Source organism: Patagioenas fasciata, chromosome 1, assembly GCF_037038585.1.
Source record: "Patagioenas fasciata isolate bPatFas1 chromosome 1, bPatFas1.hap1, whole genome shotgun sequence".
Taxonomy (NCBI): domain Eukaryota; kingdom Metazoa; phylum Chordata; class Aves; order Columbiformes; family Columbidae; genus Patagioenas; species Patagioenas fasciata.
Window position 1 is genome coordinate 146,342,339 of NC_092520.1, and position 14,442 is coordinate 146,356,780.

The following is a 14,442-nucleotide window of genomic DNA, read 5'->3' on the forward strand; positions in this document are numbered from 1 at the left end:
AGTGCATGTTTTAGGTCATACCTGCCCCTGGCTGACCTCCAATTTTGGCTCTGTGTGTGTTGAGATATAACCCAGGCTTGCATTCTTCTTGGGCTTCTTGGCATTCTTGTCTGTGAAACTCGTGTGTTTCTGTCTCAGATTATCAACAACTACCTGGATGGGACACAAGAAGGGGCTGTGGACAAGGCATCCCCAAGTGGCATGCATTTCAGAGACAGCAAGAGAAAGGTTGACTACGTGTTAGCCTACCACTATCGAAAACGTCTCCCTCGGCACCCGCCTGGTGTGGGTTCACCAGAGCCAACACGTGGATCTGCCTCCTTGACCTGGGTTTTGAATGGTGGGACCGGTAAGGGCCATGCTGAGCCACAACAGCAGGACAGTGGCCAACGTGTCCTGCCTGAGCAGCTGGGGCCACTGGGGGTGGAGGTGATCCAGCTCAGCCCACAGGATGCCCTGGAGGAGGAGAAGCAGCTGCAGCGGGAGGAGTACGAACGCAACTTGGTGGAAGCAGGGCTGGAGATAGAGAAAGACCCTGAGGTAAGAGGGGAAGACTTGCTCCTCACTCACAGCAGCAGGTGCCCAGACAGGTCATGACCTCTTCAATGTCAGAGGTCGTTATGTGCAACATGCTACCGTGGCTGGACTGTGCTGTCAGAGCAGCTTGGCGGTGACTGGGTGCCCAGAGCATGGCTGCCCACTCACCATGCTGGCGGGGAGGATAGGAGGCCAGCTGTGACCACACATTAGGGCTTGACCCAGTCTGCCTTCATTCCTGCCTTACATGAACGTTAACCAAGAGGCAAGTCACACACATGCCATCTCTTAAAAATATGTGCTGCTTTCCTTCTAACACAGCCTCACTGGCTCCCCACCATTGCTTCTGCAGCCACAGCAAGTGTAGGATGTCCTGAAGGTGTGTCTCATAGCCAGCTTGAGAAGCTGATCATGAACACAGCTTCTTATTGCTGAACAGTAACATCCCTGGGTCAAACGCTGCTGTCACAGCAACCTCCAGTTAGAGATCTGCAGAAATATGTTGTACAAGCTATTTTATATCTGCCTAAAATGTGTTGTGAAGCCAAGAAGAAGATGATGGGAGAGTTTCTGTGTTGCTTGGTTCTTACTACCTGGGAAATATGTGGTTGTTACTGTTGTTTAATGCACAATTGAGTACCAATTTTCATCTTACTTCAGTAGAAAACTTATTTCTTTATCTAAATGTTCTTATGGCATGTGAAAACACTTTTCTTACCAAAAAAAAAAAAAAAAAGTGTTTACATTTTAATATTGATAAAATGAAGAAAGGCTCTCTTAAGTAGTTTGCTGGAATACAAATTACTGTTAAGACATTTTGTATTTTCTCAGAATAACCTGGTGATTTTCAGTGTGACTCTTAGCTTTCTTCACAGCCATATATCAGTTTTCTGTTGTTTCTTCATTCAACCCACAAAATGAACAGCTTCTGTACTGCAACAGCAGAACCTCACAGCCTTTAATGTATTTATTCTCACCACATGTGTGTGATGTTGGATAGCACTATGGCCACATCAGCTGGGAGCTGTGGTTAGGTTACTTAACTGCAGCCAGTTGGTCAATTGAGCATGGGTCTTCCAAATCCCATGTTGACGAATGGAGTGCCGTGCTATCCCTCTGGACCTCTTTAAAAGCCAGAGACATTTACATCCATTGAAGGGAAGTCCCTCCTGAATTCTAGTTTTAGGTGTTCTATTGTTTTTGACACCAAATCTGAGAAACTTAGGGCTTCTTTTCAGAGGTGCTGAGAAGTTGCAGCTCACATTGCTTTCAGTGCAACCAGTCAACACTTCCAAAATGTGGACCAAATTGCAGATTGCATCTGAAAATCTGAGTCTAGCTGGCTTGGCATAGTGTATACACATTAAATCACTGGCAGGAATAGAAAGAAATAGAAAGGCCTTTTGACTCTTAAAATTTTCCTTGCTCAGTTTGCTGAGTTGCAGGTGGCTATGGGTTGTATTTCACTGCTCAGCCTGGCTGAGCCATCCTTGCACTGAACAGAAAAAAGTGACCTCAGATCCTGATTCTTTTATGCTAAATGTTTGGGTTAAGGTTCAATACTGCTAACACATGACTATCTTCCTGCTATGATTTTTATAACCAAATTACATAAAACCCATGAGAACAGATTTATTTGAGGCTTCTTCCAGTTGTGAATTTCATCAGAACCTGAAAAGTCTAGCAAGAGACTTGAATTCGATTATTTTACTCGTTATTTAGCTGAAGTCCAGCTGGATTCAAATTCTGGTTCAGACTACTTCCAAGTGATGATGTGTACTCTTAAATAATATACGAAGTAATAAATGATGTTATAGAGAGTTGATTAAGACGAAAAAAAAAATGTCATGGCTTTCTTCTGAAGAGGAAAAAGCTTTTTGTAAATGAACTGGAAAGTTCTGAGGAAATTATTTGATGATGAGTTATTTTATGGGAAAAATTAATTGGATTTGAAAATTACAAAAAATGAAATCCCATCACTTTTCTAGATGTGTATGTCACTCTTGCCCCCCCTCCCCTCCCCCTTCCTTCCCCGTGTTGTCTAATCAAAAAGGGAAAGTGTTTTTCCCTTCAGAATCTCCTGAGAAAAATGGGACTATACATTATCCTTTTTCTTCTTTGGCCAAGACATGTGTCTTTTACTTATTTTTCTTGTTTCACTGGTGTTTTTTCTTTTTTTTTTTCCTTCCTCCTGTTAAATCCTCTTAAAACATACTGAAGCTGCTGTCTGTTATATTGCTGAGAATTTCGTAGAATATGCTGAGAAGTCACATGTGAAGGGTACAGCTATTTTCATTAAAATTGTATATTGAGCTGATATGAGAACAACTTCTGATTTTAGTCCTGGGATAAATATGCGTCTATAGGTTCATTAGATTCAGAACAGTCTTAATCACAGCATGCTGTATTTTTGGTGTAAAACACAGTGCTACAGCTCCTGTTTGAGGGATTCCACTTTTGGACCCTCAGGTTAGAGCAGACAGTATACAGTCTTGAAAAGAAAAACATTCATTTAAGATCAATAAGATATCACAGAGTCACAAAATGGTTGGGGTTCAAAGTGACCTCTGGAGATCATCTTGTCCAACTCACCTGCTAAAGCAGGTACACCTAGAGCAGATCACACAGGAATGCATCCAGACAGGTTTTTAATGTCCCCAGGGAAGGAGACTCCACAACCTCTCTGGGCAGCCTGTTTCAGTGCTCTGGCACTCTCAAAGTAGAGACGCTTCTCCTCATGTTTCAGATGGAAACTCCTGTGCTTCATTCTGTGCCTGTTACCCCTCATCCTGTCACTGGAAACCACTGAAAAGAGTCTGGTCCCATCCACTTGACACCTAGCCTTGAGATATTTATAAGCATAAATAAGATCCCCTCTCGGCCTTCTATTCTATGGGATGAACAGGCTCAGCTCTCTCAGCCTTTCCTCATAAGAAAGATGTTCCAGAGCCCTAATCATATCTGCAGTTCTCTGCTGGACTCCCTCCCATAATTCCTTGTCTTTCTTAAACAGAGGAGCCCAGAACTGGACACAGTACTCCAGATGTGGCCTCATCAGGGCAGAGTAGAGGGGCAGGATAACCTCCCTCCACCTGCTGGTCACACTCTTCCTGAACACAATCTCTTTCCTAAAACAACATCAGTTTTTGCTTGAAGCAGTAGTGACAGAAAGGAAGAGAGCAAAAAGGTATCTGCTATGTCGGTGGTCTTCAATGAACATCCCTGCACTGTCTTTTCTAGGTGGCCTACGGTAGCTATACAGCTAAAAAAAATGATCATTGAAAAGGCCGATATAGTTCTGATTCTTGTTAAACTCATTGAAGAAATACAACAACAACAACAACAACCAATACAACAATAACAAAAAAAAACCCCAAAACAACCAAAACCAACCAACCAGACAAAAGGGATCAAACCATTGCCCTCTTTTTACTGATATTGTGGGAGTCATGAAGGATATATTTACTGAGCAATAGAGCTGATTCAGCACTTAATGACTTCTAAGGGCATCTGTCTCCTTGTGGCTGGAAAGTTGCTTAATCTATCACCTTGGTTAACCTTAGCTGAAGTACAAGACTTTAAGCTTAATGAACTTGAATGAAGTAAGCACAACACCTTTTGCATTGGGTTTTTGTAGACTAAAACTATTTCGATGTCAGGGTGTTCATCTCTAAGAACACAGGATAACGTTATGACAATTTAAAAATCTTTATTTCCACAACTATCTTTTTGAAAAAATGAGAATTTGCATTCTAAAATGTTTGTTAACGTGGTTGTGATATGTTGAATAGCTAGGGGCAAACACCTTTCTCATTTGTCTTGTTAATTAATTGTGTAAAAAATAAAAACAAAACAAAACAAAACAAAAAAAAAAACAGAGAAAAAAAAATAAATGCAGATGCATAATTTGTATGTGGACAGGGCAGTATTATCCTTTTTTTGGATATGTGAAAAATAGGCAAGAGTACAGTTTGTCTCCATATCTAGCCAGTTATTATTTGTGAATTAAGGAATTTTTTACTTCTTTTCAAATTACTTATAACTTTCTAACAATTGTTATTGCTGTCCTCCAGAGAAAGTTTGTTTTCTCTTAATGTAAACTTCTTGGGTTCTTCTGTTTTCCTGTTTTCCTACTGAAGTCTTATTTTACATGTCCAAGACAAAGTGCACAATGAAGGCAATGGGCATAAAGCTGAATGTTACAACTTTTTCCTCTGTGAAGTGACATTGAGTACTCATAATGGTGGTTTGTCATAAATGAGGTTTGACAACCTTCTCACTATGCTCCTTGCAAAAGTCAGACCTGAGCTATAGCATTTATTCGTGTGTTATAACAACTCACTTTCCAAACTTGATGTTCTCTGCATCAGAGATCACAAGTGGCAGATCAGGTTTAAGGAGCTCTTTGACTGGTTATCTTCAAATTAAAACATTTGAGTGATTCAGTGTAGCTTGTGCCCATGAAAACAATGGCATTAGTATAATTTAGGTTTATGTGAAAGGATATTTGGCAGAAAGAATAGAGGAGAAGAGGAAACTCCCTAGTTGCATCTGATGACAGCAACATAATAACACAACTACTGTTCGCTGTGAGTAAAAATAACATTTGCATCTGTGACTGGCCTGTTTGGCCAGTCTGCAAAGTTAGATGAAATAAGCCTGATGTTAACTCTTGTATGTGCATGCGGTATTAATTACTTTGTATTTTACAATATTAACTAGTGACTAATATAGGCCCCAATAATACAGATCCTGTGAACATTTATGGTAATCTGCAAAATGTTAAATATTATTAGGATTTGCTTCCTTCACTTAAAAGTAACATGGTTATTAATAAAAAATACAGTAAACCCCTTTTTTTTCCCAAAGATGTCCATGCCAGAACTCAGATCGTTTGGCATGTCTTCGTAAACTGCAAAGGAATGCCAGCTGCTCACATTTACCCTTGTGACCTAGCTGCTGAAGCCATGACAGTCATCTCTAAATAAACCCTATTTAACACTAGTTGCACAAGTCAAATTTTGCATGAGATACACAAAGAATTGCCTGAGATAGGGCCACTTTAAGAGTGCCCTCAAATATTTCACCTTGATTCCCAGGAAGAGCAGTAAGTACCATTGACATTGCAGGCTGTTCTTGGGGTTGATCCTCCCTTCCTCCCTGCTGTGTTTTACCTAATGTGGAACACCAATAGTTCACTTAAATTTCAGTACTGCTGCTTTAATGACTGCAACTGCAACATGTGTTTTATTCAGTTCGTATTATGTATGGTGAAGCACAATAGGAATAGAATAAGAAGACACTGGAGATGCACCTTGGCTTTCTGATAAAGTGAGATCACTTTTGAGCATGTTGGAAATGAAATGTACTTTGCTAAGTAGCATTTAGGAGATGAAAATATCTTTCAAGGGAAAGACGATTACAATTTTAAAACCATGCTTAAATTACCCTCCAAGAAGCTCATGTATAATAACTTGAATTTTAGAGCTAGCATAGTTTTAAGGATGTCTTGTTAAACTCTGTTGTCTACATGACACTCTAAGACAAGGAAGTCCTTAAGGCTCTCAATGTATCAGCTTATGGAGAACTCTTGATAAGAGCACTACTGATGATGGTGGCTGTGACTGGATTTTTCTGCTTGATTTCCAAGGCCTGCTTTTGAACTTTTGTTAAAAACAACACCCCCCCACCCCAAATCCTAAAAGCTAAACCAAATATATAAACTTTCCCCCATAACCCGCAAACCAAAACAACATCCATCTCTAAAACCACCAATCAACCAACCCCTTCACTGCCAAACTGAAACAACGAAAAGCTTATCATGCTGCAGATAGATTTTATCTATGGGATTAAATTCCACTGTTTTGTCACACTAAGGTGCTCCCCATCTGCCAGTGGGAAAAGGCTTTATCTTTTATCTTCTGCCAGCTGCAGAAGACAAGAGTAGCCAAAATAATATCATGGTAAATCATCCAATACAGAGGGGCTTTTTCTTTCTGTGTCTCCTCCTTTCCACAGCTCTAGCTGAGGATGCTTTTTTTGAGCAGTACCATCAGTGTTCTTGCTATATGAGTTTTTTTCTTGGGTCTGACATGTTCTCTAATATCACATTTACATCATATGTAACTTATTTTAATGTTAATAATTTTCATTGTGAAAAAGTGGAATTCTGATGTCCAAGAGTTCTATTTATTTGGATTGAACATTTTTCCTTGCTCAGTGTGAATGCTGTAGTTGTCTCAAAATATTCACTCATCTAAAGTGCAAAAGAAAGTTTAATAGTAACTAACGTTGATTTTAAAAGGATAGAGAAATTAAATATGTGTCCAAGACCTTTATCCATGTCAATCAATGCCTTCTGAAGCCAATGTGAATGCGTACAGAGTAATGTAGTATTGGAAGCAGATTGGGGTCTTTTGTGCTCTACTTCTTTAGGCTTTGTATTCTACTCTCTCTTAGTACAGCACTCGGAACAAGACAATATTTCTTTGGGGACCTCTTTCTGTACCAATTACATAAATGTTTGATGGTTAATTTTCAGTGACTCCAATTACAGAAGCATTAATTAGCTAAAATGTGTTCTGCTCTTGTATGTTTCTTATATGGGGCTGAAATGTAATACACAGCTCTTACAGAATTAAAGTTAAACAAGTGAGCCAAATTTTCACTGATAGTGAAGTGGACATGATGAAAATATTGACAAGCTGATTAACTATTTAAGAGGAAACTATGTCTGCATTTTAGAGAGGGTTTTGTAGTAGCCTCATGGGAGTTAGGTGTGTTCAATCAGTATTAAAATAATGATCCATGTTAACAGGTGGCTAGGTAGAATGGCTGTGCTGTCAAACTTGAAAAGTCCATACTATAAATCCTGTTTTTTAATGATTGTGTTGTGACTTTAATAGAAGAAATAGTAGACAGACTCACTCTGTATTTTAATTAACATCCAGACACTTCATGCTTAGCTATTAGGTACCTTAGTTAAAATGGCTTCCATGGGATTTAGAGAAAGTTGAAGAGATGTAGAAAAAATGGGCCTGTATGTTATCAGAACATTTAGAGAGTTGCTGGGCCAGCAATTATATATCTCATCCACTGTCTGCATTTCAGGAAATGGAGACATCAAAATTCTTGAATTTCAGATAGCAGTAGATTTGTGGTGTGCATTCTGGTGACTTTTACACTGTGAGCTGGGCAAAAACCATCCTATTTTAAAATATGTATTTTACATAATGCTACCTCTATCAGACTTGCATGGTAGAAGTGGTGAGTAGCCTTCCAAGTGTATGTGTCAATATCACTGTGTCCTGTGTTGAGTTCTCTCACCTGCTGGAGGAACCACTCCCATTTCTACAAATTGCTGGATAGATGAGAAGCCCACAAAAATGGCCTGTACATCTCTGATAGGGTATAGCAGGGAGAGAACCGGACATTTGTAGGATAGGGAATGAAGAGTGACAAAATCAGCTGCTTGGCTTGTTCACAGATGAATTCATGAAAACATTTTTAATAATCAGTGTTCTTGTTTGCAGCATAATTTTAATCTGCAAAATAAATCCATGGAGACAATTTGAAGAGCAATAGTGGAAGCCCTCAGGGATGCCACACTACATTGATGACACTGCAGTAGCTAGAGTGCCTGCAGAGGAGACTTGGAGGCTGAAATAGTGATACTTTCTGAAAACTATTTGGGCCAGTACAATTTGAATAGTACTTTCATGAAAGTAAAGTAGCAAAATATGAGATAGTTTGGGGATCATTGTCCTGGGATTTGTTACTTTTCTGGCATTTTGAGGGACATAAATAATGCTGCTGATGATTGGGGTAAGGAATCAGCTCCTACAAATTCTGGGTGAGGACTGCTCCAGCTGCAGTACCTGCTGCCTGATGCATCTCAACCTATTCTTCTGGCAGAAGAAGAAATCCTCAGTTTCAGAGATTCTTTTGTAGGGCAGATGGGACTTCCTTTGCTTTACTGTCCCCAGGCAAGTGCCTATTTTGTCTATAGCAGCAAAGAGTGCTACACGTATCTTTGATACCAAAGAAGTCATCACTTTTGCATTTATGCTGATTGAATTGTTGCCATATGATTTTGTTATTTTTGGAGTCATTGCTTCTTAGTCATGATTTCACACCTCATGCAAAGGAAAGCAGGGAGATCTACCTGCAACTTCTTTGCATAAGTGAAGAGATGGTGAGAATTCTACCTAGGAGAGGATGCAACACCTTAGATAGGTGCTCCCTGTTCAGTATGTTGCTTCTATACATATATACATTCATTTATCTACCAGTTTATGTTGTCATTATAAAACATCTGAACTAAGATTGTGCCTCTCTGTTCTCCCCTCATGTTTTTTGGCCTGTATGAAAGCAGATTAAAAGGCAAGCTCTGTCTGAAAGCTCTGTGTCAGCAATTTGATTTTGCTTATGTTGATGGAAAAAGCAGGGAACAAGATATGTTCTTAAGTCCCTTCTCTCTCTATGGAAGATTAGAGTGAAGAACATCTTCCAGTGAGCAGATATAGTGTTCTTTTCCAGAGCCAGGGAGAGCAAACCAGAGGTGTATTATCTTCTCACTGCAGGGCAAAAGAACAGTTTGAAGTGAAACAGTGAATGGTTTCTTAGAAACAGATCTTCCATGTCTGCTACATCTGTTTTGGCTTCTGATGCAACTGGCTATGGAAAAGCCTTCACCATCTGGGAATTCTGGATTGTCATAGTAAGCATCTGTCCAGTATTATTTTTTTCTCAGTTCACAAATCAGAGAAGTGACAATGAATACTCTTGAATGACTTGGCTGGGGCCAAGGGTAGAGAGGGAGTTAGAAATTAAAACTGGAATGTCAGAGAGAGAAGAAAAATTAAAACAACAACAAAAAACCCCACAAACAAACAAAAAAAAAAACCACTAAAACACAAACAAAGCATACCAAACAAAACCAAAAAACAACCCAAGAACATTAAAAGGAAATAAAAATCTTCTCAACCAACCAATCAACCAACAGTACAGCGGCTGTAAAGTGGAATTAACCAGTTTCTGCTCCCTCATTTGGGAACGGATGCCAACAGGGAAAAGGGGGAGTATCTGACTATAGAAACTAGTCTTTGAAATACAGGACTGCCTTATGGGGAAAAAAAACCACAGCTGTTAATCTGTGTGCGGAGTGAGGGAGTGGAATTTGCTATCTTTTAGCAGATCCAGGGAAAGGTAATGTAAATAATGACTCAGGCTTGTGGGATTATTTTCACATGTTTTAGACTCTTTTAAGGTCTTTTTGCTTTACTGATGACTTGAATGATTGGATGTGTGTCATTCTGCCCAAATTTGAGCTATTAAAAGCTCTGTGGCTCATGATATTATGACTAGACAAGCAAGTATATTTCTGCAGGAAGAAAACCACTACAGGGAAGGAATGATTCCCTTTCAGATGCACAACTAGATGTTTTATATTGTGTGCATTTAAAAATGTTATATTGTATATGAGAGGGAGGCATTTTGGAAAAATGGATTTATATTCAAGCTGATAAGCATGGCTAGTGGAAGAATCTTTTAAAGAAAAAAGAAAGAAGAAAGTAGTTTTCCCTTAGAAATCAGAATGTCCTCTTCAATAAAAACTATTCTGGGAACACTGCAGCACTTCATGCTTCTAAAAATAGTTTCAACAAGCTACCTTTTAAATCTGATAAGAGTTGTGTTTGTGTTTTCTGTTTTTAAGTACAAATAGAAGAAAATTCAATACAATTCAATTCATGGCCACCATGACAGCATATGCATTGTTACCATGTTATGATGTGTTCAGGCAGCTGCTCACAGAAGTTCTTCTCTCATTTCTACAATAACCTGTTCAGTGTATGTAGATGGAGGCAGGGCTCTTGTGGTTCTGCAAGAACCAAGGTCACTTACCCCTCTCCAGTATGGTCTGGGCTGTGTACTGTAGCAGATTATTCCTTAAAGGGGCTCTACTTGATAAGCTTTCAACATACCACAGATTGGGAGTTCAGGAAGAGAAAAAACCTTCAGCTGCAGCTTAGCCAAACTGAGATTAATTCTGTAAAAAACATAGTTCTTATAAAGCATACATCCTGAAAAACAAACACCAAACAAAAAGAAAGTTGTGATACATAAGTCTTCTATAACAGGTGGGTCAAACTCATTTTCACTGGGGGCTGCATCAGTCTCGCAGTTGCTTTCAAAGGGCTGAATGTAATTTTAGGACTGTATAAATGTAACTACTGCTACATTTATACATGTAACTACTACTACATTTATACATGTAAAGACTGCTACATTTATACATGTAATGACTGCTACATTTATACACTCTTAAAATTACGTTCAGCCTTTTAAAGGCAACCGTGAGGCTGATGTGACCCCTGGTGAAAATAAATTTGGCACCCCTTTTATAGAAGATGGTAATCATGTTATTTTCAGCTAGAAGTATCTTTGCCAGTCACTGTAAGCGCTTTTAAATCATAGGACAAGGTAAATAATTCGAAACTGTATCATGCATTTGTTTCTGGTTTTCCAGATCAGCAATTACTTTGGCCTGAATACAACAAGGAATAAAATTTTAGCAGAGTCACATCAGGCTGCACAATTCCCATTAACGTTAATGGGAGTTAGATAACTAAATCCCCATGCACAGCACGGAAAATTTACCCTTCAGATTGAATTCTCTTCTTGATACGCAGGACTGAAACTGTTTGCACTCTAATAAGTCTCCCTTATGTGTACAGGTATGTGTTCAGGGTGATCGGCCAGAGAAAAAAATAATGAAGAGATAAATGTTGATTTCTGTGCAGTTCTCCTAGGTTAGCATTACTATAACAATTATTTCATCACCTGATTTGTTTGTTTGTTTGTTTGTTTTGTTTACAGAGTTGGTGGGTTTATTTGCATTAGCTCCATACTCAAGCTCTGTCATCCAGGAACTGATTCATTATTTCACTGCTGACTTCTTCCTCTATTCCTCAACCTCTATAATAATTTTAGAGCATTATTGAATTGACTAATAGGATTGAGACCTCTATATTATACTTTTAAGGAAATTCTCCAGGTGGATTTAGGTAGATGACATTGGTCATAAGACTTCTAGTGGTAAAGGAAATGAACAAAACGTATTTGCGAGAGAATGAGCTACCGGTAGTTAGGGGCAAAAACGAAGCTATGTAGGCTGATATTCTCTCTTACCTTTGGAAACAGCAAACTTTTTAGGGGCAACACAAAGGCACTACTTAGAAACATTTGCTTGAAAGTGTAGAGGTGACCATTACTTTCTGTAGGTTACTGCCAACGTTAAGTACACTGGAAGAATACCTGGAAGAAGAATCTTCCTCTTTCAGAGGAGTGCAGTGCACTTTCCTTACTAATGGCACACTTTATGAGCTGGGAGATGAGGGATTTGTCTGCAGACTCAGTCTACATGTTCATCGAACTCAGTCATTGTTTATCTGGAGTAGTTTAGTAATAGAAAGAAAATTTAGCATCTCAGAGATAGACAATGTATTCAAGGTCTTGTAAATACTTAAGCAGACTTCAAACTGTCACCTTCAAAGTGCCGGTCCAAACTGCAGGCTGTTTCAAAAAGATGGCCCTAATTCAAAATCACTTCAATTTGAAATTGGGTCCACCTTTTCAAAACAGTCTGTACTGTTATTTTTCCTTAATGCTTTCAAAATGAGGGAGGATATCCCTGCTCATCCTATGCTTAGGTATTTTCTCCAAATCACTTGGAGTCCTAACTTCTGGTATTGCTGCTTTTCTTTTTTAGGTCTCGTATTCTGTACTGTGACAGGCTTTGAATAATCATTCTTTACTTACTTTGGAGACCCAGTGGCCTAATGGAGAAAGCACTGGCCTCCTAAGCTAGGCATTATGGGAATGAGTCCTAGCTGCAGTGACTTACCACCCTTCCAGCATGTGCCTCTGTTCAACAGGTATGAGACCCTGGATGGGGAATGCAGTGACTTGAGAAATAGGGGACAATAGCAGTACATTGCTACCCAGCTTAGAAGGAGGAGGGTCCATTCCAAAATAAGAACGGAGCGGACTGGACCTACCAAGTTAGGTATGAGGCCTTGCAAGCAGAACCAAACTACAACCTTGAGGCAGGTTGTAAGAGGTGATAGAACCATCCAGCCTCCATCAAAAACAGCTACAGGAAGCCAAAAAAGGCAACTTGTGATTGAAAGAACGAAAGGCTCAATATGCAAGCCTGACCCACTTCTGAGGGAAGTACTGCCTTGCTGGGGCCAAGATTAAAGGCGTAAAAAATTTACTGCCCTGATTAAAGTCTCAGACCATTTAGGACATGGTTTAGTGCTAGAGTGAGGTTGTTGTTGGACTCTATGATCCTGAGAGTCTTTTCCAACCAAAATTTACATATTTTCAGCTGAACCCTGTTTTGTTACTAGAAAGTAACATCCTCAAGATCCTGTAACTATGGAAGGTCATTTGAAGGCTATTGCGTCCTTTCATTGTCCACACTCTGCATCGTGGGACCTAGGAAATTTCATATCATGTTGTTTGCTATGTAGGTGTACTTGCAGGCTTTTGCAGGAAAGGTCAACATGCTGCAGTGCTCTGTGCCTCTGGCAAGCCTGCTTGCTTGTCACAGGCCTCTGTGAGTTCACTGGATAATGTTTACTCTCTACCTCCAGTGGCACCTCTCAGCTTTCATAGGTCAATGCACGGTAACTGTTTCACCTCACCAGTGCTTGAGCTGCTCACCTATCTCTGGCCTATGGATATTCACCAATGTACTTTCACACTAGTCCTCTGCAGGACTATTCGCAAACCTACCACAGACCACTGCCCTTTCCAGGACTCTCCATTTCTGTCCATGGTGCTGTTTCATCTTCATATCCTATGCCTGTAGCAATTCTATTTGGTCTATGCGAAGTCAGTCCTTCACCCTTCCCTGCTGCCCGTCAGTTACAATCAGTCAGTCACAGGCCTACATGAAGTCACAACATACAAGACATCCACTCCTCTGTGACTGCTACGTACATGAGGAATTCATAGTTTATGACTGTTTCTCTCTCAAAGACTCCTGTGCAAAGTTTTGTTTCTCCCTTATTCTCTCCGGTTTTCAAGTAACACCATCCTTAAGAAAATGCTTACCCAAAGGTGACAAAGCTCAGCTTCAGTTAGGCACTGAAGTTTGCTCGTTAGAGGACTTTCTGTACTTCTCTCAGCTCTTCTGTTGCAGAAGGCATTTGAGAGCACTATGGTAACGACATAAGTCACAGTCTGCCCCACAAGGGATCCCAGTTTGTTTTTCACCTGTGAGCCATGGTTCACAAGTGACTCTCTTGGAAAGTATTTGTTGGTTTATGGGTGTTGTGTCACATCTGGCCATCAACTGGCAAGTCTCTTGATGGAAATATCACTGTTTTCATTTTTTGCAAGCATCCTGAAGGCACAGGGCAGGGTGATCCAAGTTACAGATTCTGTGAATCTCTCCTTTCCTGCCGTGAGCAACGTGTCTTGCACATTTCTCTGTCTTGCAGTGCTGCCACGAGTTGACTCTACAAAGTTTGGGTCCAGTTGGAAAATAATTGCTCTTTAAAACTAGGATTTAATTTTCAAGGAACTGATCCGTCTAAAGAAACTATCCAGTTATATAAATGTGACTACTGGCTCAAGAGAGAGGAGGGATGGGCGTGTAGCCACATGGCACAGGGCAGGCAAAAATTTAGGACCAAAACCTTTATAACTTACATCAACCTGTACTGTGAAAGGGTAGCTTACCAATCGCCTGTGTGAGTTGTGAGACTGCTAGATTAAGTGCTCACAAGGCTCACAATGAAGAGACCAGTGGAGGCTGCCTTAAAGACTAACAAAGCATGATCCAGGGAGCGTCCTGCTCAGGACTTACTCTCAGTTTTACTCTATATTTGTACA

General features: G+C 39.9%; 1 protein-coding gene across 1 annotated transcript in view; it reads left to right on the forward strand.

Moving 5' to 3' along the window:
* The first annotated feature begins 201 nt into the window (after window positions 1-201).
* Window positions 202-14,442, forward strand: part of ANO2 (anoctamin 2) — a 175,253-nt gene continuing 161,012 nt past the window's right edge. The window contains exon 1 of the mRNA XM_071803662.1: window positions 202-540. Within this exon, the coding sequence (XP_071659763.1) occupies window positions 202-540 (339 nt within the window). The remainder of the gene's footprint in view (window positions 541-14,442) is intronic.